Genomic DNA, 26435 nt, shown 5'->3' on the forward strand with positions numbered 1-26435 from the left:
GGGGTTTTGTGGTTTTATGGTTCGTTGCCAAAATTAAATATTGAGATTCCTCTTAATCACACTCCCAAAAAAGCCAAGGACACTGCTCACTGAGATTGTTGCAGTTTACTCCTCTTAGTTCTTCATTCGAATTATCTGGCAAATGGTACTTGGTTCAACAAAATTCTTACTTTGCTTAATTGGAATGTATTGGGCAATTTGAAATATTTTGGCTCCAGATGTGGGAATGGACTGCAAATCATAGTTTCAAAAACAAACCCTGAGACTTGAACTAGAAATCCGAATCAAAAACAGACAATGCTGGCAGCCCCCCGCAGGTCAGGCAGCATGTGCGGAAAACAGATAGGTTGGCGGCGGGCAAGTGCAAATTGTTCATCAGAAGCTGAGAATATTACAGCTGAGGGGCATTTAGAACGGAACCAAAACAAGGAAAGGAGGCAAAACACAGGAAAATGAGAGAAGAAACTGACCCGGAGAAAAACCATTGCGGCATTGTGGGGGGTGGACCACACACACACACACACACACACACACACACACACACACGTCAATGACTACCTGGAGCTCCAGTCAAGTTTGGCATTGTGATTCATTTGAATGGAAGCAATGGGGAGCAGGCTAGCTAGGCAGGCTCTGATCCCAAAGCAACCCATGGGCATCTTTCTTTTATTCATTCATGAGATGTGGGCGTCGCTGGCTAGGCCCAACATTTATCGCCCACCCCTAATTGCCCTTGAGAAGGTGGAGGTGAGCTGCAGTCCCACATGGCGCCGGCACACCCTCAGTGCTGTTAGGGATGGTGTTCCAGGGCTTTGACCCAACAGAAGTGAAGAAACGGCCAAAAGAATGTCCAAGTCGGGATGGTGGGGTGGTTTGGAGGGGGACCTCCAGGTGGCGGTGTTTTCCGGGGTGGGTTAGGGGTGGCTGCGAGGGGTTAGCCAAGGTGGCAGCGGCTTGTGGCATTTCTGCGGCGCTGCAAAGTGCAAAAATTGTTTATCATGATCTGTATGGTTTATATTATCCCCAGCGCATGCACAGCTGTACAGTTGCTGTCAGAGAATGAAATGGTCATCTTCCCCTGGCAAATTCCTCTATGATCATTTGTCTCTATTTTTTAAAAATAAATGATTTGTGTCCACGTCCGGTCACACATGTGAATGTGATTATCTGTGACCCCAAGAACACCTTTAAAAAACATTGCTTCAGATCTTTTTTTAAAAATATATATTTATTCAAATTTTTCAACTAATTTTTAACAAACCCCCACAACAAAAAGGAAGAAACAAGAACACAACAATCAGAAATTATACATTGGATTTCCCCCATATACAATAACCCCCCCAGAAAACATTTTACAACACAAACAGGGAAAAAAACAAACCTTCAACCAAACGCCACCCCAAAAGAACCCCCCCCCTCCCACCCCCGCCCTTGGGCTGCTGCTGCTGCTGACCTCCTCCAAACGCATCGCGAGATAGTCTAGGATCGGTTGCCACCGCCTGAGGAATCCCTGCACAGACCCTCGCAAGGCAAACTTTATCCTCTCCAGCTTGATGAACCCTGCCATGTCATTGATCCAAGCTTCCACACTAGGGGGCTTCGCACCTTTCCATAATAGCAAAATCCTCCGCCGGGCTACCAGGGACGCAAAGGCCAGAATACCGGCCTCTTTCGCCTCCTGCACTCCCGGCTCGTCCGATACCCCAAATAATGCCAATCCCCAGCTCGGCTTGACCCGGGCGTTCACCACCTTGGACATAGTCCTCGCAAAACCCCTCCAAAACCCATCCAGCGCTGGGCACAACCAGAACATATGGATGTGATTTGCCAGGCTCCCCGAGCACCTCCCACATGTGTCCTCCACCCCAAAGAACCTACTCAACCTCGCCCCTGTCATATGCGCTCTGTGAGGAACTTTGAACTGTATTAGGCTGAGCCTGGCGCAAGAGGAGGAAGAATTAACCCTACTCAGGGCATCAGCCCACAGACCCTCATCTATCTCCTCCCCAAGCTCCTCCTCCCACTTGCCCTTTAACTCCTCCACCGAGGCCTCCTCCTCTTCCTTGAGCACCTGGTAAATCACCGAAACCTTGCCCTCTCCGACCCATACACCCGAAATCACCCTGTCCTGAATCCCCTGTGCCGGAAGCAGCGGGATTTCCCTCACCTGCTGCCTCACAAACGCCCTCACTTGCATGCACCTGAAAGCGTTTCCCGGGGGTAGCCCAAACTTCTCCTCCAGCACCCCGAAGCTCGCAAACGTCCAATCGATGAACAGGTCCACCATTCTTCTAATCCCTGCCCGATGCCAGCTCCGAATTCCCCCATCCATCCTTCCCGGGACGAATCGATGATTCTCCCGAATCGGGGACCAAACCGAGGCTCCCACCTCGTCCCTGTGTCGCCTCCACTGCCCCCAGATCTTCAGCGTCACCGCCACCACCGGACTCATGGTGTACCTTGTCGGCGAGAGTGGCAGCGGTGCCGTCACCAGCGCCCTCAGGCTCGTGCCCACACAGGACGCCATCTCTAGCCTCTTCCACGCCACCCCCTCTCCCTCCATTACCCACTTACGGATCATCGCCACATTGGCTGCCCAATAATAGCCACACAAATTTGGCAGCGCCAGCACCCCCCTGTCCCTGCTACGCTCCAGAAACACTCTCTTCACCCTCGGGGTCTTATTTGCCTACACAAATCCCATGATGCTCCTGCTTACCCATTTGAAAAAGGCCTTGGGGTTCATAATGGGAAGGCACTGGAACACAAAGAGAAACCTCGGGAGGTTATTTTGACCCTACTGCTAGCAAGAGTGGCAGCATATCCCATCTTTTAAAATCCTCCTCCACCTGAAATGAAATGAAATGAAAATCGCTTATTGTCATAAGTAGGCTTCAAATGAAGTTACTGTGAAAAGCCCCTAGTCGCCACATTCCGGCACCTGTTCGGGGAGGCTGGTACGGGAATTGAACCGTGCTGCTGGCCTGCCTTGGTCTGCTTTCAAAGCCAGCGATTTAGCTCTGTGCTGAACCAGCCCCTGCTCCACCAACCGCGTCAAATTGAGCTTGTGCAGGGCCCCCTAACTCCTAGCTACTTGGATCTCTTGGTACCGAAATCTCCTTTCCGCCCTCTTCAGTGGTAATTCATCTATCCCCCTTCCCTGGTCCCCTGAATGCACCACAAAGAGCTCACTCTTCCCTACGTTGAGTTTATACCCCGAAAAGTCCCCAAACTCCCTAAGGATCCGCATGACCTCCGCCATCCCCTCCACTGGATCCGCCACATACAGCAACAGGTCATCAGCATACAACGACACCCGGTGTTCCTCTCACCCCCCCCCCCCCCCGGACCAGGCCCCTCCATTTCCTAGACTCCCTCAGTGCCATGGCCAGCGGCTCAATTGCCAGTGCAAACAACAAGGGGGATAAGGGGCGCACCCCTGCCTCGTCCCCCGGTACAGTCAAAAGTACTCGGACATCCGCCGGTTCGTAGCCACCCTCGCCACTGGAGCTCTATATAGCAGCCTGACCCAACTGATGAACCCCTCCCCAAACCCAAACCTCCGCAACACTTCCCAAAGATACTACCACTCCACCCGGTCAAAGGCCTTCTCTGCGTCCATAGCTGCCACTACTTCCGCTTCCCCCTCCACCGAGGGCATCATAGTCACATTGAGGAGCCTCCGCACATTTGTATTTAGCTGCCTACCCTTCATAATTCCCGTCTGGTCCTCATGAATCACCCCCGGGACACAGTCCTCAATTCTCGTGGCCAGCACCTTAGCCAGCAACTTAGCATCAATATTGAGGAGCGAGATCGGTCTATACGATCCACATTGCAATGGATCCTTGTCCAAGATCAAATAAATCAGCGCCCTAGACATTGTCGGGGGCAAGGTCCCCCCCTCCCTCGCCTTATTAAAAGTCCTCACTAGCAAAGAGCCCAGCAGGTCCACGTATTTCCTGTAGAATTCAACCGGGAACCGATCCGGCCCCCGGGGCCTTCCCCGCCTGCATGCTCCCCAATCCTTTAACCAGCTCCTCCAGCCCAATTGGCGCCCCCAAACCAGCCACCTCCTCCTCCTCCACCCTCGGGAACCTCAGCTGATCTAAGAATTATTGAATCCCCTCCTCCCCCGCTGGGGGTCCAGACCTGTACAGATCTCCATAGAAATCCCTAAGTACCTTGTTTATTCTCACCGCACTCCGCACCGTCTTCCCCCCTCTATCCTTAACTCCACCAATCTCCCTCGCTGCCTCCCTCTTATGAAACTGATGTGCCAGCATCCGACTCGCCTTCTCCCCATACTCATACGTCGCCCCCTGCGCTTTCCTCCACTGTGCCTCTGCTTTCCCCGTGGTCAACAGGTCGAATTCCGTCTGCAGGTTCCGTCACTCCCTAAGTAGCCGCTCCTTGGGGGCCTCTGCATACCTCCTGTCCACCCGGAAAATCTCCCCCACCAACCTCTCCCTCTCCCTCCCCTCTCTCTTCTCCCTGTGGGCCCTAATGGAGATTAGCTCTCCCCTCACCACCGCCTTCAACGCCTCCCAGACTACCCCCACCTGCACCTCCCCGTTGTCGTTGGCCTCCAAATATCTTTCAATACACCCTGCACCCGCCCGCACACCCCCTCATCCGCCAACAGTCCCACATCAAGGCACCACAGCGGGCGCTGGTCCCTCTCCTCCCCCAACTCCAGCTCCACCCAATGTGGGGCGTGGTCCGAGATGGCTATGGCCGAATATTCCGTTCCCTCCACTTTCGGGATTAGCGCCCTACTCAAAATGAAAAAATCTATCCGGGAGAAGGCTCTATGGACGTGGAAAAAGAAGGAAAACTCCTTGGCCTGCGGCCTGGCAAACCTCCATGGATCCACTCCCCCCATCTGATCCATAAACTCCCTAAGCACCTTGGCCGCAGCCGGCCTCTTACCCGTCCTGGACCTAGAACGGTCCAGTGCTGGGTCCAGCACCGTGTTGAAGTCCCCTCCCATTATCAAGCTTCCTACCTCCAGATCCGGAATCCGACCCAGCATGCGTTTCATAAATCCGGCATCATCCCAATTCGGGTCATATACGTTCACCACTACCACCCCGCACCCCCTACAACCTACCACTCACCATCACATATCGACCTCCATTATCCACTACAATATTCATTGCCTCAAACGACACCCGCTTCCCCACCAGCATTGCAACCCCTCTGTTCTTCGCATCCAGCCCTGAATGAAAGTCCTGCCCTACCCATCCCTTTCTCAGCCTAACCTGATCTGCCACCTTCAGATGTGTCTCCTGGAGCATAACCACGTCTGCCTTCAGTCCCTTTAACTGCGCGAACACCCGGGCCCTCTTGACCGGCCCGTTCAGGCCCCTCACATTCCAAGTTTTCAGCCGCATCGCCCCCCCCCCCCCCCCCCCCCCCCCCCGGCCGACTAGCCATCTCCTTTTCTAGGCCAGACATGTGCCCGCGCCTCCCGCACCCTCCAGTCCCCCAGGCGGCGGACATCCGCCCCGACTCCCTCTCCTACTTCCAGCTCCCCTTTGGCCAATGCAGCAGCAGCCCAGTTCCCCCACCTCCCCCCTTCTCTTCCCCCCCCCCCTCTCCCCTGCTAGATCCACATCGAGCCATTTTGCTCCCCCCATGACACTCCCGTAAGTCAGCTGACTCCTGCTGACCCCGGCCTCTCCCGCCATTCCATCGACCCCCCAGTGTGAGAAACCCCCCACCCCTTGGCAGTCAGTGTGCGCTCCTCTCCAGCACCCCTCCCCCACCCCACCCGGGCCCGCTCCCATCCTTCCGTAACACGGGAAAAAGCCCGCGCTTTCCTGAGCCGGCCCCGCCCCCTCTGGCGCAGCTCCTTTTTGCCTTTTTGCGGCCTTACCCCAACTCCCCATCCCCGGGCCTCCACCCCCCCTCTTCCTCCGTGGGGCCCTGCCCCTCCTACACCGACGCCCACACTCTCCCACAGCCCCCACATCAAATCCATTCACCCATCCCCACCCAGCACTCAAACAAAAAGAACATTCCCCAAACGCAGTAAACACAGTAAACATCCCCCCAAGACAAACCCTCAATTTGAGTCCAACTTTTCAGTCTGTATAAAGTTCCATGCCTCATCAGGCGTTTCAAAATAGTGGTGCCGATCTTGGAATGTGACCCACAATCGCGCTGGCTGCAGCATCCCGAACTTCACCCCCTTCCAATGGAGCACCGCCTTAGCCCGGTTGAAACCAGCCCTCTTCTTAGCCACCTCCGCACTCCAGTCCTGGTAAATTCAGATTTCCGTGTTCTCCCACCTGCTGCTCTGCTCTTTTTTGGCCCATCTCAGGACACACTCTCTGTCCATAAAGCGGTGGAACCTCACCACTACAGCCCTTGGCGGCTCGTTGGCTTTGGGTCTCCTTGCCAGGACCCGATGAGCCCCATCCAGCTCCAGGGGCCTCGGGAAAGCTCCCGCGCCCATCAGCGAATTGAGCATCGTGCTTATATATGCCCCGGCATCGGGGCCCCTCCACTCCTTCAGGAAGACCCAGAATCCGAAGATTCTTCCTCCTCGACCTATTCTCCAGATCCTCGAATTTTTCCGCCCACCTCTTGTGCAGCGCCTCGTGCGCCTCCACCTTCACCGTCAGGCCCAAAATCTCTTGTTCTCCGAGGCTTTTTGCCGCACCTCCCGGATCGCCGCCCCTTGGGCTTTCTGGGTCTCCACAAGCTTCTCAATTGCCGCCTTCATTGGCGCCAGCATTTCGGTCCTCAGCTCCTCAAAGCAGCGTTTAAGAAACTCCTGCTGCTCCTGCGACCACTGCGCCCACGCTACTTGGCCTCCACCGGCCGCCATCTTGCTTTTCCTCCCTCGCACTTTTCGCTGCACTAGGATCACTTTTTTAACCGCTCCACTCCTGGTCCACTCCATATAATGTTGGGGGGACCTTGCTGTCACCTTCCCACACTGGAAGCCGTCGAACAATTGTGGTTGGGGCCCCTTTGAAGAGCCCAAAAGTCCGTTCCCGGCGGGAGCTGCCGAACGTGCGACCTATCTAGGCATAGCCGCAATCGGAAGTCGACAAAATTGCTTCAGATCTGACCACAGCTCAATTGTCTGGCCACAGATTGGAAAATGAGAAACACTCCCAACTTCACTCCAAATCTTGCCACCATGATAGATTTGGATTTTCAGTGAAACTGTAATTTGAACTTTAACTTGGGTAAATTATCGTTTCTCCTTCCCTTTCATGCCAACACTTATTCTTCGTTCTACTGACGAGGGTTTCTGGCTGGCATTTACATTTGCTCTCCAGCTCTCAAGGGAGAACCGTATTTAATTTCTCATTGACCTCCAAATAATCCTTAATTTTGTTTCATCTATTACCTTACCCTTTTTATTTTAATGATGCATAACTGTAGTTGTTTTGATCACTGCTGCTTTGTAGTCCGTCTCTCCCCCCCCCCCCCCCCCCCCCATTTCCCACCTTGATTTAATCTGGATCACCATTGCTGATCTCCAATTCAATATTCTGTTGCTTTATCAGCATGGTAACGCAAGTGGATAGCACTGTGGCTTCACAGCGCCAGGGTCCCAGGTTCGATTCCCCGCTAGGTCACTGTCTGTGTGGAGTCTGCACGTTCTCCCCGTGTCTGCGTGGGTTTCCTCCGGGTGCTCCGGTTTTCCTCACACAGTCCAAAGACGTGCAGGTTAGGTGGATTGGCCATGCTAAATTGCCCTTCGTGTCCTAAAAGGTTAGGTGGGGTTATTGGGTTACAGAGATAGGGTGGAAGTGAGGGCTTAAGTGGGTAGGTGCAGACTTGATGGGCCGAATGGCCTCCTTCTGCACTATGTTCTATGTCTATAACTTTGCCTCCAATTACATTAGCATCTAATGTGATCCCAATGCTCCCAGTCCCATTCACCTCTGGGCCACTCTCTCTTTCGTATTCAGCCCCTGAAGGTTATTTTAAAAATTCGTTCATGTGGGCTGTGCCTGCATTTATTGCCCATCCCTAATTGCCCTTGAGGGGGCAGTTAAGAGTCAAGCACATTGCTGTGTCTGGAGTCACGTGTAGGCCAGACCAGGTAAGGACGGCAGATTTCCTTCCCTAAAGGACATTAGTGAATCAGGAGAATTTTTACGACAATTGGCAATGGTTTCATGGTCATCATTGGATTTTTAATTCCAGATATTTTATTGAACTCAAATGTCACCATCTGCAGTGGAGGGATTTGAACCCAAAGCATTACCCTGTGTTTCTGGTTTCTAGTCCAGTGACAAATACCACTACGCCACCGCCTGTATCTGACCACCTTCCTCGTAATCATCATGTGCCCCAATTACTTTGTGAAGCTTATTGCTTTGAAGGACCAGCCAATGACATCCCTCCACCCCCACCACCATTGTTGGAACCACCTACTCTCTGATGCTCCTTGCTCTTAAAACAGATGCCTCTTCTCCAGAACTCTTATTCCCTTCGATCTGGGATTACATTTGGAGCTTGCTGCTCCCTGGAATCCCATCTCCCAGCAAACCTTAGGCTTCATTGATCGTTTGACTGACCTGAATCCTTCACCAAGCAGCCTTCTCACCTGAAGCCTTCACCTCCTCCACGAACTATACTCAATTTTGTCCAATCAATGGACAAGCGAGGGTATGGGGAACAGACCCGGCTGCTGTGAAATCGGAGCCACAATCTGATCAGCCATGATTATTGAATGCCAGAGTGGGCTCGTTGGGCTGAATGGGCCATGCGCGCGCCTATTTCCAATGACCTTGTGAATCCCTCCAGTAAACATTTGTCTTTCACTTTTCCCTCGGGCACTTCTCCATTCTGCATTGTTTTGGCTGGCAGAAGCTCTACTCAGAGGGGTTCTTATCACTTCTGTATCTCTCTCACATCTCCTCTCTCCTGTCTCTCAACCCTTCCACCTCCCATCCCCTTTTTCTCTATCCCTCCAATATTTTGTCCCATTCCCTTCCTCGAAATGTAGTTTAGTTACATTCGCTCTACTGTGACATTATGTAGAATGTCTGGTATATAAAGGGTTAATGTAATATCACAATTGACCACTAGATGGAGCTGGGAACAGACCTATAAAAAGGACTGACTCTCTGGCTTCTGAGAGAGTGCAGGAGAGAATGGGAAAGAGTGTAGAAGAGAGCAGAGTACAGTTTAAGACAGAGTGCATGAGACAAGTCATAGTATAATGTAGTTTGTAGTTCGATAGATTATTGCTTGACATAGGAGTAAGTCGTCGAGCTGGATATTAAGTAGTGTAATAAATAATAGCTTTATTATTGAATTTAGTTTGTGTGGTCTTTGTGAACACTACGACATCCATCCTGAGAATAAGAAACACAAAGAACACCACATCTGTCCCTTCTAATCTTCACCAAACCACCCCCCCCCCCCACCCTATCGCCCATCCTGTTCATCAATCTCCTCAACGCCCCCCCCCCCACTCAAGTCTAGAGTCCTTTCATCTCTGACACCCACTTTGAAATCTGGGTTTGATTTTAACTCCGGGGTGGGAACCTGGCTGGGTGAGTTGTCTCCCCATCTGGGAGTGGCAGCAGGCAGGCACATCTGAATAATAATAAGCACCAACTTTGTTCCCTTCATTTAGACCTTGGGTTAAACTGGCAGGTTGGGTCTCAATGGCGTGGTTGGAGCCTAATTCTCATATGGAGAGGATGTAGGAGGTGTCAGCTTGGCAATGGTATCCTTGGCACCCACAACTTACAGGGACGGAGAGCCAGGTCAAGGTGGGAATGCAGTGCATAAGATTACTCTCTCAATCCCAGGTAGTTAAAATCAAGTTCTCTCTCTCCACCTTGAAGAGCCAATGTAAAAACTTTATGTAGCCTTAACACACCTGCACGATAGACATGAATCACTGCGGGGAGGGAATCCTCCAGCACTGATTGTCACACTGTTGCCAACACTCCAGATTGGCCAGGGGTCTCCCTAATTAGAGATTAATTTCCAGGAGAGACATCACAGCCACAGTGAACAATTCTTTTCTATTTTCTTTGAACACGTCTGTTTAACAGTTTTGAGAAATATTGATGGGAGGAAAGGCTGGTCGACTGACGAGGGAAGATTCATCTGTTATCCAATGGCCAGGGAAGACTGTGCAACCTAAGGACCAATGGCAGGAGGGTGGGAGGGCAGGGCAGTCATGTGATGAGACCTCCAGGAATATATTCAACTAGAATTGGCTTTCTGGCTCCTTCTTGACGCCACGTTGAGCACACGTGGGAATTACCTATGTAGGTAATCAGAAGACGACCTAGATGAGCTGAGGGATTTCCTCGACTGGAATTCATGAATGGGGAGTTGGTGGGAACTTGAATCTATATTTGGCCTGTGTTTTACCTCACCTGAGAAACCGATGCTGAGGAAACATTTCTTTTTTTAAACTGTAATCGGGGCTGGCAGGCCACAACCTTACGAGGAGAACGTTCAACATATCGCAGGACCCACTGTCTATATTAAAAATAAATGTTTGGTCATTGATGTCAATACCTCCAGCATCATACTCGATGGATCGCAAAGAAAATTACTCACTAACTCACTTTCAGCACTGTTAGAAAGTGAGTAATCAGGACCTGTTTTTATTGGGTTTGATTATATTATATTGGATCCCCTTGGTGACTATTTTCAATGTATCCAGGGAACAGTTTGAATGAGTCACCCAGTTTCAATGTGTTGATAATTAATCAATTGTTGCCAGATGTGTACTGTAGCCCCAGGTGTGCTCTTTGTTCCCTGGCTCACATCCAGTATGTGTCTGTAAGCGTCTCGTCTGCGCTCTGCACTCACGCAAGAATTCAGTTGTTTTTGCCACGGAAAGTCTCGGCCATCCCTTCACACCTAGCGACATCAGCATCGGAATCCCCCCCCCCCTCCCAATAACAAAAGGCAGCATTAAACCCAGAAAGGCATCCTTAACCCAGAGCCATTAGAACACTAGACTTGGGGCAGGACTTTTCAACGGGGGGGGGGTTTAAATACCCAACGCCAGGGTTAAATGCGGGTCACAATCCCGCCATATGTGGCGAACATTAACCCCATAGCGATTTTCCTCAAATTGGGCCCAGTTAGTGGCCAATGGGCAGACTGGCCATACAATGAAGGATGCCAGGCGGGCTGTCCAAGATGGAGAGCCAATTGGAGACCCTCCATTGCTGAAGCTGCCTGTTCAGCTGATTGAGTGAGACAGAGGGTGTGAAGATGGAGCTGCCCCACTCTCAAACTTTTAAGTGAAAAACGAAATTGATAGCCAGGCATGCATCAAAGTGGAGGTGTCGGGCAGCCCCTCCTTTAGGAAGCTACAGGGGGGGGGCACACCTAGCTGGAGAGTGGGCATCCATGTCTTCTGACTGGAGGCCGTTTCCAGGCAGGTGGATCAAGGCATAAAAGTTCGATACTCAGCAGCAGAAAGTCACAGATGAGAAAAGGCCGTGCGGCCCATTTACACACACCCAGGCTACCAATAGAACTCTCGTACTGACCGTCACCCCAGTATTAACAGAGGTGCTTTGAGAAGCGTGTATCTATCATGGTTAGCACATTGCCACCCTTTCCATGTCTGACATCTGTGTTGAAATATTTCCAGTTTCGATGGCAATCTGACATGTTAAGTATCCAGACTGGATGCGGATAGTTTACCAAGTCTCTGAGCAGAAATGATAGAAACCAGGAGTAGGCGATTGGGCCCTTAGAGCCTGCTCCACCGTTCAATATTATCTTGACTGATAGTCTGTGACAATGCCATATTCCCGCTTTCTCCTCAGTACCCTTAATGCCATTAAAATCTAAAAAATTATCAATCCATTGAAAAGATACAGCACAGAAGTGGGCCATTCAGCCCATCTTGTCCATGGCAACCCAAAGACACACAGGTGCCCTTTCTAATCAAAACACGACCCATAGCCCTGCAGCTTACAGCACTTAAGGGCAGAGCCCGTCACATTTTGAAAGAGTTTGGGGCCTCTGCCTCCACCACCCCTCCTCAGGTAGCGAATTCCAGATACCCACCATCCTCTGCGTAAAATACTTCTTCCTCGTGTCCCTTGAATCCGTCTGCCACTTAGCTAGACTCTATGCCCCCTTCTCAATCTTGCCTCTCGCCTGTGGTGCGGTGATCCTCATGTTAAATCTCCACCAGCCAGCTCTACACCCTCAAAGGGGAGAGTGGCCAATGGTCATCTGGGACTGTGGCGACTTTACCTTCCCTTCTGTCCCCTGGTTCTAGAATTCTCCGCTAATGGAAGCCGGTTCCTGCTGTCTACTCTATCTCTTTCTTGAAGCCTTAGCCTCCATGGCCTTCTGTGGTAGAAAATCCTGCAGGTTCACTCCCCTATGACTGAAGAAATGTTTTCTCATCTCAGTCCGAAATTGCCTACCCCGTACCCTGAGTCTGTGTCCCCTGGTTCTAGATTCCCCAATCGGGGAAAACAAACCTCCCTGCATCAACTCTGTCCATCCCTGTTAACGCTCCAATCGGATAGAATTGAATGTCGGAAGCAACCTAACCTTGATTAACACTTGATCGCACTTTGGCTTTCAAATGACTCTGTGGGAATCTGGAATAACGGCGGCACGGTAGCACAGTGGTTATAGCACGGTTGTTTCACAGCTCCAGGGTCCCAGGTTCGATTCCGGCTTGGGTCACTGTCTGTGCGGAGTCTGTACGTTCTCCCCGTATCTGTGTGGGAATCCTCCGGGTGCTCCGGTTTCCTCCCACAGTCCAAAGATGTGCGGGTTAGGTGGATTGGCCATGATAAATTGCCCTTAGTGTCCAAAAAGGTTAAGTGGGCTTGGGTAGGGTGCTCTTTCCAAGAGCCAGTGCAGACTCGATGGGCCGAATGGCCTCTTTCTGCACTGTAAATTCTATGATTCCATAACAACAATTTTAATGGTTCATCTGAAACTCACTTCTCTGGAAGTTTTGCAAATGTATTTTACAATTTGAGACTTTTGCTAAAATAGAATGCAAAATTTCTGATGAACAAATGAAATTTCTCTTGCATTGTTTGCTGACAGTGTACCAAGAGAACAATGAACAAAGAAACGCACAGGAACAGGCCCTTTGGCCTTGCAAGCCTGTGCCGTCCATGCTGCCCGTCTAAACTAACATCTTCTACACTTCCTGGGTCCATATCCCTCTATTCCCATCCTATTCATGTATTTGTCAAGATGCCCCTTAAACGTCACTATCGTCCCTGCTTCCACCCTCTCCTCCGGCAGCGAGTTCCAGGCACCCACTACCCGCTGTGTAAAAAAAACGTACATCTCCTCTAAACCTTGCCCCTCGCACATTAAACCTATGCCCCCTAGTAATTGACCCCTCTACCCTGGGAAAAAGCCTCTGACTATCCACTCTGTCTATGCCCCTCATAATTTTGTAGACCTCTAACAGGTCGGCCCTCAACCTCCGTTGTTCCAGTGAGAACCATTTACTGTATATTCCCTACCTGCATTAGACCTTCCAAAATGCATTACCTCACATTTGTCCGGATTAAACTCCATCTGCCATCTCTCCGCCCAAGTCTCCAAACGATCTAAATCCTGCTATATCCTCTGACAGTCCTCACCGCTCTCCGCAATTCCACCAACCTTTGTGTCGTCTGCAAACTTACTAATCAGACCAGTTACATTTTCCTCCAAATCATTTATATATACTACGAACAGCAAAGGTCCCAGCACTGATCCCTGTGCAACACCACTAGTCACAGCCCTCCAATCAGAAAAGCACCCTTCCATTGCTACTCTCTGCCTTCTATGACCTAGCCAGTTCTGTATCCATCTTGCCAGCTCACCCCTGATCCAGTGTGACTTCACCTTTTGTACCAGTCCGCCATGAGGGACCTTGTCAAAGGCCTTACTGAAGTCCATATAGACAACATCCACTGCCCTACCTGCATCAATCATCTTTGTGACCTCCTCGAAAAACTCTTATCAAGTTAGTGAGACACGACCTCCTCTTAATAAAACCGTGCTGCCTCTTGCTAATATATCCATTTGCTTCCAAATGGGAGTAGATCCTGTCTCGAAGAATTCTCTCCAGTAATTTCCCTACCACTGATTTAAGGCTCACCGGCCTGTAGTTCCTTGGATTATCCTTGCTATCCTTCTTAAACAAAGGAACAACATTGGCTATTCTCCAGTCCTCCGGGACATCACCTGAAGACAGTGAGGATCCAAAGATTTCTGTCAAGGAATTCTGTAATCTCCAGGACTAGCTCCCACACGTTGAATCAACTATAAAATATAATTCCTGGCAGCATTTTTCATTGTATACAAAATATATATGGTGACAATATGAAGAATAATTCAGTCAAAAATGTTAACATTAGGTCTTCGGGGATTAGCGTTTTTGTTTCCCTGTTTACACCTCGCGTTGCCAAAAATATATTGAATTGTTGTTTCCTCAATTCTAATCCGTTTGAATATAATTTGCTCAACTCGCAATGTTGTGATTCTGGAAATGATTTTGTTGCCATTTAATATATTCCTTGCCAAATATAGTTGTAAATGTGTGTAGCACCATCGATCACACACGAGGCAAGACGTAGAGAACTTCAATCGAGGCTTTATTGTTCAGACTTGTTCCCCAGCAGCTCAGTCACAGAATGCAGCTGCGGGGAGTAAGCCGGGTTCTTATACCCCGCCTATCTGGGTGGAGCCCAGTAGGCGGCAGATCCAATCGGGACCCAGCATCTGTCCTCCAATAGCTCCTCAGCATTCATGGTGTACCGTATTACCCCTAATACATACCACCACAATGTGTTCATCACACCACCTGAATTTACTTGGGACTTTTTCAAAATAACGCCAATTTCTTGGAGTGTTTTTTTTTTCTCTTGTGTTTCCGCTCGGTCTCTATTTTCACATTGGCTCAGGGTAGATTTCGATTTGGGCAACGTGTTTGGAAAGCTTCTTAAGTGTGTGATTATTTTATCTGAGTTATGATTTTACAATATTCCTCGATGTATTTAAGAATGGTAACTTAGCACGCGGTTTGACTAGCGTAGCTGAAAATCGGTTTATCAAGGCAAAAATAGTTTTATGGTTGCTGTGGCGAACTGCCACCTGTGAATAACACAATTATACATGACAGAAAATAACTGGTAACGAGCCACACTGAACCGTTTTCTGGTTATAAATGCAGCAGTCAGTTTCTGAATAGATTTCAACGTTCATAAAGCTTTTAAAGCATTGCTTGCAGTAAAAAGAACTAGCCTAAATTCTGAAGCCTCCTCGAAGGCCCGCAAATGAACACAAATTAGCAGAATCTCTCCATGGTGATGAACTCGAGTTGCGAATGCGGCCAGTTTTGCACCTGTTGCAAACCACTTCCTTCACACCCAGAAGATCGCAACGAGCTTTGCGTCCATTCATTTTTTTCAATTGTGCGTGGCCTGTTCTTGATCTTTTCCACGCATGGTAACTTAACAGTTTCTTTCCTCTTGTTCTTTCACTGGAGATGGGCATCTCTGGCAAAGCCAGCATTTGTTGCCCGTCCTTAATTACCCTTGAGCTGAACGTTTCAGAGGGTAGTTAAGAGTCAACCACATTGCTATGGGGCCTGGATTCACATGTGTAGGTCAGACCAGATAAGGACGGCAGATTTCCTCCCCTAAAGGACATTAGTGAACCAGATAATTTCATGGTCACCATTACGGAAACTAAAAGGCAACATTTTCCAGCCCTTCCCTTGAGTAGAATCTTCCAGCCCCGCCGATGGTGACCCCTGGCGGAGGATACGGGGCACGCAAAACCCTCGAGACGCCGGCGGGACTGGAAGATCCCGCTGCCCGACAATAGAGGGTTGCCTCCGGTGCCGGAGAATATCCCGTGGGGTGCTGAAAAATCCCGCCCTAAAGATTTAAATTCCAGAGATTTTTAATTAAATTTAAATTCCACCAGCTGCCATGGTGGTTTTGAAGCCATGTCCCCTGAGCATTAACCTGGGGCGCTCGATTACTTGTGCAGGGACATGATCGCTAATTCACCGTCTCCCTCATGGCCATGCATGCCTGTTGCTTCAACGGGACACTTAGTGCGTGGAACATTCCAGGTTACAGCAGCTGTGCAAACACTAGAGGGAGCACTGATCCCAAGCATCCCTCTAACCAACTCCTTGACCACAAGGAAAATGTAACTGGCGACCTGCGCAAAGCTTTGCATCTGCTCTTTTCAGGAGCTCAGCCTGACCTGAAAGTCAAGCTGACAGTATAACTCCATGATGCCTGAACTGGCGGTGGCCTTGTGATGCACTATCAATTACCACAAAGACGAGAGTAGTGGAATAATCGAGGCTTTATTGAGCAAAGATGTTGTGCCTCCTGTAGCTGGAACCAGAATGGCTGCAGCACCGGCGAGCACACACATTTATACCCCGCCTACTGGGCGGAGCCAGCAGGCAGGGATTTACCCATGTACCTCTATTATACGGGTAGTGCCGTAATACATGTAATACAACTAGCGGTGACTACCACATTCACCCCCTGTTTTAAAAAAAAAAGTGTCCGGCAGTGGTGGAAAACATTACAAGTTAAGCCTGTCGGGGGCCTTGACCCTCCTCTGCGATCGCCTCAGTCCTGGTGGTGATGTGGGCGCTGACTTGGTCACCTGCGACTCCTGAAGTGTGTTGTCCTCGTCTCCGTCACCCCTGAGTGGAACCAGTGGGAGGATGGATCCTACTGGGGCGGGGGCTGCGGTGAGGTTCGTTGGAGGGAGGGTGAGTGGCACGGGGGTGAATGAGGCAACCGGGGGGGGGTGGGTCAAGTCGGAGGTCGTGGGTGGGGATCCAGCAGGTTCCAGGTCCCAGAGGGAGACTGTGTCCTGGCGCCCGTCAGGGTGTGCCACGTAGGCGTACTGCGGGTTTGCGTGTAGGAGGTGGACTTTTTCAACTAAGGGGTCCGACTTATGGGTCCGAACATGCTCCCGGAGGAGGACGGGTCCAGGAATTGTCGGCCATATTGGGAGCGAGACCCTGGAGGTGGACTTCCTGGGGAAGCCAAACACACATTCGTGAGGGATCTCATTGGTCGCGGTGCAGAGGAGCGATCGGATGGAGTGGAGCGCGTCGGGGAGGACCTCCTGCCAGCGGGAAGCCAGGAGATCTTTAGACCGCAGGGCCAGCAGGACGGCCTTCCAGACCGTCCCGTTCTCCCTCTCCACCTGCCCGTTTCACCAGGGGTTGTAGCTGGTCATCCTGCTCGAGGCAATGCCCTTGCTGAGCAGGAACTGACGCAGCTCATCGCTCATAAAGAGGATCCCCGACCGCTGTGGATGTAGGTGGGGAAACCGAACAGAGTGAAGATCCTGTGCAGGGCTTTAATTATCGGGGCATGGGCTGGTGAAAGGGAACCGGGAGTACTCATCAATCACGTTCAGAAAGTACGTGTTGCGGTCGGTGGAGGGGAGGGGCCCTTTGAAGTCCATGCTGAGGCGCTCAAAGGGGAGGGAGGCCTTCACCAGGTGCACTCGATCTGGCCGGTAGAAGTACGGCTTGCAATCTGCGCAGACCTGGCAGTCTCTGGTGACAGCCGTGACCTCCTCAATGGAGTAGGGCAGGTTACGGGCCTTGATGAAATGGAAGAACCGGGTGGCAGCAGTCATAGTGGAGAGCCCGGAGTCAGTCCACTTGTGCGCTGGCACATGTACCGCGGGATAGGCCATCAGGGGGCTCGTTGTGCTTCCCCGGGCGATACAAAATCTCATAGTTATAGGTGGAGAGCTCGATCCTCCACCTCAAGATCTTGTCATTTTTGATCTTGCCCCGCTGTATATTATTAAACATAAAGGCAACCGACCGTTGGTCAGTGAAGACAGTGAATCTCCTGCCGGCCAAGTAATGCCTCCAATGTCGCACAGCTTCCAAAATGGCTTGGGCCTCCTTTTCGACAGAGGAGTGCCGAATTTCGGAGGCATGGAGGCCTCTCAAAAGAAGGCCACGGGCCTGGTTGAGGGTGGCGGCCAGAGCTACATCCGTGGCCTTGGCCTTGGCGGTGTCTGCCTTGATATGGTTGAAGGCCTGGTGGGCCTCAGTCGTCAGGGGAACAACTGTGGGCTGAATGAGTGGGTGGGCCTTGTCCGCATAATTAGGGACCCACTGGGCATAGGAGCAGAAAAACACCAGGCATCGTTTCAGGACCTTGGGGCAGTGGGGGAGTGGGCGTTCCATGAGGGGGCACATGCGGTCAGGGTCGGGCCCTAGGACTCCATTTTCCACGACATAGCCAAGGATGGCTAAGCAGTTGGTGCGGAACACTCATTTCTCCTTATTGTATGTGAGATTAAGGAGTTTGGCGGTCTGGAGGAATTTTTGAGGTTTGCTTCGTGGTCCTGCTGATCGTGGCCGCAGATGGTGACGTTATCTAGGTATGGGAAGGTGGCCCGCAGTCCGTACCGGTCAACCATTCGGTCCATCTCTCGCTGGAAGACCGAGACCCCATTAGTGACGCCGAAAGGAACCCTAAGGAAGTGATAGAGGCGGCCATCTACTTTGAACGCAGTGTATTGGCGGTCCTCCGGGCGGATGGGGATCTGGGGCGTCATTCTCCGCCGGCGGGAGTCTCCGTTTTGCCGGCGCCGGGGGGTTTCCCGACGGCGTGGGGCTGCCCCACAATGGGAAACCCCATTGACCGGCCGGTGTTACGGAGGCTCCCGCCAGCTGGTCGGGGCAGAAATGTGGCGGGGCGGGTAGGAGAATTTCACCCCTGGTGATAGGCGGACTTCAGGTCCACTATGAAAAAGGCTTGATACTGCGCAATCTGATTGACCATGTCAGATATGCGTGGGGTGGGGTACCCATCGAGCTGCGTGTACCGATTAATGGTCTGACTGTAGTCAATGACCATCCTGTGCTTCTCCCCAGTCTTTACTACTACCACTTGAGCTCTCCAGGGGCTGTTGCTGGCGTCAATGACCCGTTCCCGCAGAAGCCGTTGGACCTCCGACCTGATGAAGGTCCTGTCCTGGGCACTGTACCGTCTGCTCCTGGTGGCGACGGGTTTGCAATCCGGGGTGAGGTTCGCAAACAGGGAAGGTGGATCGACCTTAAGGGTCGTGAGGCCGCATACGGTGAGGGGGGTAGGAGTCCACCAAATTTTACAGTTAGGCTTTGGAGATGGCACTGAACGTCCAGGCCGAATAACAGGGCAGTGCAGAGGTGGGGGAGGAGAGTTGGATGTTGCTGAACTCTATGCCCTGGACGGTGAGGGTCGCGATGCAGTACCCCCGGATTTCCACGGAATGGGATCCGGAGGCCAGGGAGATTTTCTGGGTGACAGGGTGTACCGGGAGGGAGCAGCGCCTTACCGTAGTGGGGTGGATGAAGCTCTCTGTGCTCCCGGAGTCAAAGAGGCAGGTCGTCTCGTGCTCATCGATCTTCACCGTCGCTGTCGCGGTCGCGACGTTGCGGGGCCGGGACTGATCCAGGATGACAGAGGCGAGCTGCGGCAGATGCTGGGAGGTCCCGAGCTGGTCAGCGGTGATGGAGGTATCGGCAGGCGATGAATGGTCAGATGAGCAGGGGCCCTGAGACGCCGTCCAAAATGGCGCTGAAGATGGTGGCGCCCACGGGGCGCACATGGCGAGCGACATCAAAGATAGCGGCGCCCACGGGCCGCATGTGGCCTGCGAAGGGGAAAATGGCGGCGCCCGTGGGTCGCACGTGGGGGGTGTAGGAACGCCGGGCCTGAAAACAGCGGCGACCGACTGGGCCTGGCAAACAGAAACAAGGTGTCTCTTCTTCCCACAGCCATTGCAGGTCACGCTCCGCGCCGGGCAGCGCTGCCTGGGGTGTTTGTTTTGCATGCAAAAATAGCACTTGGGGGGCCCCCCGGTGTTGGCTGGCTGCTGCACGGCGCAGGCTTGCGGTGAGCCGGAGTCGGCAGCTCACGAGGGTGCCGCGTGGTCAGTGGCGTAGGACTGGACGTTACGGGAGGCCATTTCTAACGAATTAGCGCGCTGCCTAGTTCCCGCAAGATCAAGCGTTCCCCCTTCCAGTAGCCGCTGGCGGACGTACGCAGACTTCATGCCCGTAACGTAATTAAACGTTTGGTGTGCTAGACTGCCGAAACTGCCTGGCAGTCACAGTTCTTACCTAGGATGTGCAGGGCACACCACAAATCATCCAGAGACTCCCCAGGGAGTTGCTGTCTTATGGCCAGGAGGTGCCTGGCGTATACTTGACTGACTGGTCGGACGTAATGTCCCTTCAGGAGCTCCATCGCTTCGGAGTAAGTGGCCGCATCCCGGATGAGTGGAAAAATGGCAGGGCTCACCCGTGAATAGAGGACTTGGGAGCTTCTGCGAATCCGAGGGTTCCTCAGCGGATGTTCGGAGATAGCTTTCGAAGCAGGCTAGCCAGTGGTCAAAAGCGGACCTAGCGTTGGCTGCTTGAGGGCTCAGCAGCAGGTGATCAGGCTTGATGTGGAGATCCATCGTTTAAAAAAAATCTTTGCTCAATAAATTGATGCACCATTAATTACCACAAAGACGAGAGTAGTGGAATAATCGAGGCTTTATTGAGCAAAGATGTTGTGCCTCCTGTAGCTGGAACCAGAATGGCTGCAGCACAGGAGAGCGCACACATTTATACCCCGCCTACTGGGCGGAGCCAGCAGGCAGAGATTTACCCTTGTACCTCTACTATACGGGCAGTGCCGTAATACAACTAGCGGTGACTACCACACCTTGGAATGTGGGAAATCCCACTGCTTAAGTTCTTCGCCCTTGAGGGCCATGGCCAAGCTAGTGGGCAAGGCTGGCCTGCTTACGCCGCATTTCCTCAACACCCGCAAAAGATCACAAAGATGAGTTGATGCTGAACGCAATTTGCACTTCAGATTCTGCGATCTGGAGCGAATTGCCAGTGTAATTGAGGGTGAATTCCAAATTGTACAATTTAAAGTGTAATTGAATGGTAGTGGGAGATTGTTGCCTGATGTTTTTTCATCCTCGATGTGTGTGCTGTGGATTTCCTCACTTGTGGTAACGTTGTAGTTTAATATTATTCCAGGGTGAAACTCCAGGAGGCCAGGCTGTAATTTCAATTGCATCAATTTCCAAACAAATGCAGACTATAAAATCCACATGGCCATGTGAATGATCATCCCCACATTTCGACAATTTGATGTGGCTTGATGAAACCTACGTTGCGTGGTGACTGCAATTTTCAGCCCCAGACGTAAGAGGTTGTGTCGCAGGCCAGTTGGGCAGCGTTTATCCAGATTTATTTTTGATGTCGGGCAGGGTTACGGGGAGAAGGCAGGGGAGTGGCACCTCGGTCGAGAGCCATTCAGAGAGCAAATACACACACGACGGAGCGAATGGCCTCCTTCTGTACCGTAACAAATTCTGTGAAAATCTGCGGTGTGCTTGAGAGACAACGTCTGATGGTCACGTCAGATTCTGGCAAACCCTGCGGGCCACGGCGAAGAGAGGGCTTTGCAATGGCATCTGGTGCAAACCACCTTCTTAGCAACTAAAAGGATCTCCAGCATTCTGCTAACAGACTCGTAAACATTAAAAATGTAATTGCCGGACCTGAGCAAATCTTTGTACTTGGGATTAACAAGCTCCGTTTCACCCTGAAGCGGAGCTGCGAGAATGGCTTCAGTTGTTTAATCATTTATGGCAGCACGGTAGCACAGTGGTTAGCACAGTTTCTTCGCAGCTCCAGAGTCCCAGGTTCGATTCCCGGCTTGGGTCACTGTGTGCAGAGTCTGCACGCTCTTCCCGTGTCTGCGTGGGTTTCCTCCGGGTGCTCCGGTTTCCTCCCACAGTCCAAAGATGTGCAGGTTAGGTGGATTGGCCATGATAAATAGCCCTGAGTGACCAAAAAGGTTTGATGGGGTTACGGGGATAGGGTGGAGGTGTGCGCTTGGGTAGGGTGCTCTTTCTAAGGGCCGGTGCAGACTAGTTGGGCCGAATGGCCGCCTTCCGCACTGTAAATTCTATGATTGGGCCAGTACGTATTGCCCATCTCTAAATGCCCTTGAACTGAGTGACTCACTAGGCCATTTCAGGGGGCTTTTTAAGAGTCAAGGACCTTGCTGGGGGTCTGGAGTCACAAGTAGGCCAGGTCAGGTAAGGATGGCCGATTTCCTTCCCTAAAGGAAATTAGTGAACCAGGTGGCTTTTTAACACAATCATTTAGATCTTTAGCTGTAACTTTTCTTCGATTCAAATTTTGCTATCTGCCAGAGTGGAATTCGAACCCAGGCCCCCTGAGCACTTTCCTTGCTACCCCTGAAACCTTTACACGTTCAGTGACAATACTGCTGTCTCCCCCTATCTGAGCAGATGATGGTCCGGAAGGGCTCAAAAGGCCAGTAAACTAGACAGAACGAGTTAAATACTGAATCTTAATAATTGATTACAATTTTCGAATAAAGCCTTTTCTCATTTCTTGTACAAATGACGACGTTATTAGAACTATTAATGTTTCCATACAAAGAGTCTATAAAATAACACTGGCTCGAAGGAAAACTTGCAGATGTTTCATTTGCTTCTTTTAATCATTAACATCTGTATCTGTTTTGAATCATGACGCTCTCTGAGAGGGGAAGTCGTGATGTTGAGATAGATGGGGAAACTCGGCAGTTAACTGACGTCTGAAAATGTGTCCGTGCAAATTCTGAGATCAAGTGTAAAAAGGTATTTCCTATGTTTTTAATGTCTGTTCCCTGTCTCCAATTTATCTGCTGGCTTCCTCCCCTTCTCTCCAACCCAGTCCCAAAGGTTATTTGTCTCCTTCCCAGGGTATGAATCTGTAGACAACGACAGGTTGCAATCTTATATCACCATGTGATGTAAAAACCACCCTGAGGTGATTCCCAAATAAGAAAAAGCCGGATAAATGGCAACAGGCCACGGAGGACGCCATGATGACCGAGAAAAGGATGGATTTTGAAAAAGCTTTAAGGGGTCCGAGGAACGGGTTTCAGGGGAATAGGAAAGTTTCTGTCACCCGTGGTGATGATGAAAGGTTGGCCAGAGACAGACACTGGAGGTTGTGTCAGGCGGCAGACGGAGACACAGCTCAGAGCTAGGTAGGGCCCTGAAGGAATTTGAAGATGAGAATTGGAAATCCAATATGTTGGGGGAAAGCTAGTCAGCATAGGAATGGGAATGGAGGACAGAATGTAGGTGTTACATTTTGGGTCCATAGCAGAAGAGGGAGAAAGTGTTGCAAGACTGGAAATAATCAGGGTTGATGACAGATACGGATACTGAGTGAGCTTGTGAGGCAAGTGTTAGTCAGCGGTAAGGGAAGTGTATCGGGTGGGGGCCAAAATTGATGGCTGCACTGAACGCATCACTCTCCTCCAGTACTAGTCGCTCGTTATTCATGCCCAAGCCATGATTAAATGTGTCTTTACGTAATCCAACAGAGCATTCCACAGAATCAGGACAGTGCAGAAGGAGGCCATTCAGTCCATCGAGTCTGCACCGACCCTCCGAAAAGGCACTCTACCTAGGCTTCATCCCCCGCCTTATCCCCGCAACCCTGTGCATTGAGCATGGCCAATCCACCCAACCTGCACACTTTGGGACTGTGAGAGGAAACCGGAGCACCCGGAGGAAGCCCACGCAGACACTGGGAGAATGTACAAACTCCACATGGACAGTCACTCAAGGCCAGAGTTGAACCCGGGCCTCTGGTGCTGTGAGGCAGCAGTGTTAACCATCATGCCACCCCATTGTGCCTTCAACCAACATTCACACACAAGCACTTCCACTCGGGATCACTGGATAATGGTCCTCAGCAGGAGTTTTGTCAGACAATTAAGGGACATCAAGGTTCATTATAGTGTCTCAGCACTGCCTGAGCTCAGCTAACTGGACAGACTGACAATTGAACCTTCCTAGGTGGTACTGTGGATGAGCTCACCTCATCAACTGCAGAGATTTCTGTTGACGAACATTTATACTTTCACCTTAAAATAAGACCAACCGCACCCTTTATTACCTCTGGACTCAAGTTTTCCAATGCGCCCCTGGCTGATCTCCCATTTCCTAAGTTCCTTAAAAACTTGCCATCATCCAATTATCCTAACTTGCGCCAAGTCCCATTCACCTATCACCCCTGTGCTCACAGATCGACATTGGCTCCCAAGACAAGCAACACTTGGATTTTAAAATTTGCTTCCTCTTTTCAAATTCTTGCATGGCTTCGCCCCTCGCTGTGTGTAAACTCCTCCAGCCCCACCACCCTCCCAGATACCTCTGCCTCTCGAATTCTGGTCTCTTGTGCATCCCTGATTTTAATTGGCCCAAGATGGTGGTCATGCCTTTAAGCTGTCGAGGCCTAAGATCCAGTGTGCCCTTGGTAAACTTCTCCACCTCTTGATCGGTCTTTTCCCCCATTGAGACACTCCTTACAATGTACCTTTTTGACAGAGCTTTTGTTCATCAGTATCTCCTGTGTGTTTGATGTCACATTTTGTTTCATGACAGTCCTGTGAAGTGCCTTGGGACATTTTAATACATCAAAGGGGAATATATATATATGTGATATACACACACAAACACACACACTCACATATATATATCCCCCATGTTCTGTGTGTATATTATATATATATATATATATATATATGACTGAATTCTCCAGCCATTGAGATTCGCTTTTCCCGCTGGCAGCGCACGCGGCTTGGGGAATTCCCATTGACCAGCGACTGGGAGATAGAATCCCACCTGCGAACAGCGTGCTGCTGAGAAACTTGCGACTGAGGGACTGGAGAATCCAGCCCTGATATATTTATATATATATATTGTTATATATACACACATAATGTATACATAAATGTAAGTTATTGTTTTGGAGGTAAAGCTTAAACACTGCTACTAGTTTCACTGTTCATAAATGCGACAAGCGCAAGCTCTTTATCTTTTGATCAAGCCAGATATTTTCTCTCTTCCAGTGTGATGTGCCAGTTTAGTGTTGTTGAAAGTAAAAGTGCAACATTCCCTACGGAACGCCCGCGGCACCTACTGGACGACAGTGTTCTAGAAAGTCACAGTCCGGCCAAGAACCAGGAAAGTTCCAATTTCTCCAACGGGGTTTCGATAGGTAAGGATTATAAACTTGCACATGGTTCTTTTTTGCCTGCTGAACTTTGATGCCTTTTATAATCAGTGGCGGCCCGCTCACGACGTCTCCCCGCTTCAAACCCCCAATGCAGTTTTGTGAGGGCCACTAAGGTCGAGCAGGAATTTGCTGAGACGCTTCTCTAATTCCGGTTTGCGTTAAAATAGCGCAGGCAGGAATTGGATGTAAAAAGGTTCATACTGAAGAGTGCCAGGTGGGAAATGCCCCCCACCCCGCCCCGAATCAGTTTGTTTTCACCCTGTTTTGAAGTTTTTATTTAATTTCTTCTTATTGGTCCGCAATATCAGCCACAATTCGCAGACAGGAGGGAGTTGTCGAGCGTGCTGATTCTTCAGGCCCTCAGCCGACATGACTCTCGACTTGTACACGCCCAGGAATCCAAGGACAGCACTGACTAACACTTCCTGCTGGGAGAATGCATCCTGCACCCTGCTGGTAGCTCTTCTGAGTTTGGGAAATTCACCATGTGAGGGTTGAGAGGGAGCTCACACACACTCTTAATTATGTCAACACTCCCTGTCTTGATGAATCCAACTGTCACGTTTAAAATTATATGATTCCGTTTTCGTGCTAACCTCACAAAACTCAGACCCCAGGTATACCTGCGGCATAAGTTATCTAATGAATCCAAGTCTCACTTGCCCTTTCAGTGTACCAGCAACAATAGCACCTTTCACCTGTATAGTATCTTTAACATTGCGAAGGATCCCATGGTGCTTTCTACACATTAAAGGCCAATGTATTCAGAGCTGTTTATATATTGCCAATTTGCAGTCCACTTGTCTACTTTGCTGCTTTTCAAAGTGGTCTTGTGTGTCGGAGAGTGTTGCAGAAAGGTCAGTTCCCGTACCAGCCTCCCCGAAGGCTGTGGAGGCCAAATCACTGAGTGTTTTTAAGACATGAGGTAGATAGGTTTTTGATTAATAGGGGGTCAAGGGTTATGGGGAGAAGACGAGAATGGAGATGAGAAAAATATCAGCCATGATTGAATGGCGGATCAGACTCGATGGGCCGCGTGGCGTAATTTGGCTCCTATGTCTTATGGTCTCTCCATCACCAACGACCTCCCCCCGACCTTCAACCCCTAAATATCGCCTTCCCCTGCCTCTGCCTCTTCCTCTGCTGCAGCTCACTTGCCGGTGAAGCCCTTGTCTGTGCCTCATCTTAACCGTAGTAAACACAACTATTCAAATCTTCTCGTGGCTGAATCCCTGTCCTCCACATTCAACAAACATCACTTCACCTAAACCTCTGTTGCCTGCGTTCGAGTCACATTCATTCATTGCTTCAACCCTTCCTGACCCAT

General features: G+C 50.6%; 1 protein-coding gene across 5 annotated transcripts in view; it reads left to right on the top strand.

Moving 5' to 3' along the window:
- LOC140399187 (ras-specific guanine nucleotide-releasing factor RalGPS1-like) overlaps positions 1-26435 on the top strand; it is an 839817-nt gene that overhangs the window by 737427 nt on the left and 75955 nt on the right. For all 5 annotated transcript variants that reach the window (XM_072488521.1, XM_072488520.1, XM_072488522.1 and 2 more), the window contains one exon: positions 24942-25090. In XM_072488521.1, coding sequence (XP_072344622.1) covers positions 24942-25090 — 149 coding nt within the window. The remainder of the gene's footprint in view (positions 1-24941; positions 25091-26435) is intronic.

Source organism: Scyliorhinus torazame, chromosome 22 (assembly GCF_047496885.1).
Source record: "Scyliorhinus torazame isolate Kashiwa2021f chromosome 22, sScyTor2.1, whole genome shotgun sequence".
NCBI lineage: Eukaryota > Metazoa > Chordata > Chondrichthyes > Carcharhiniformes > Scyliorhinidae > Scyliorhinus > Scyliorhinus torazame.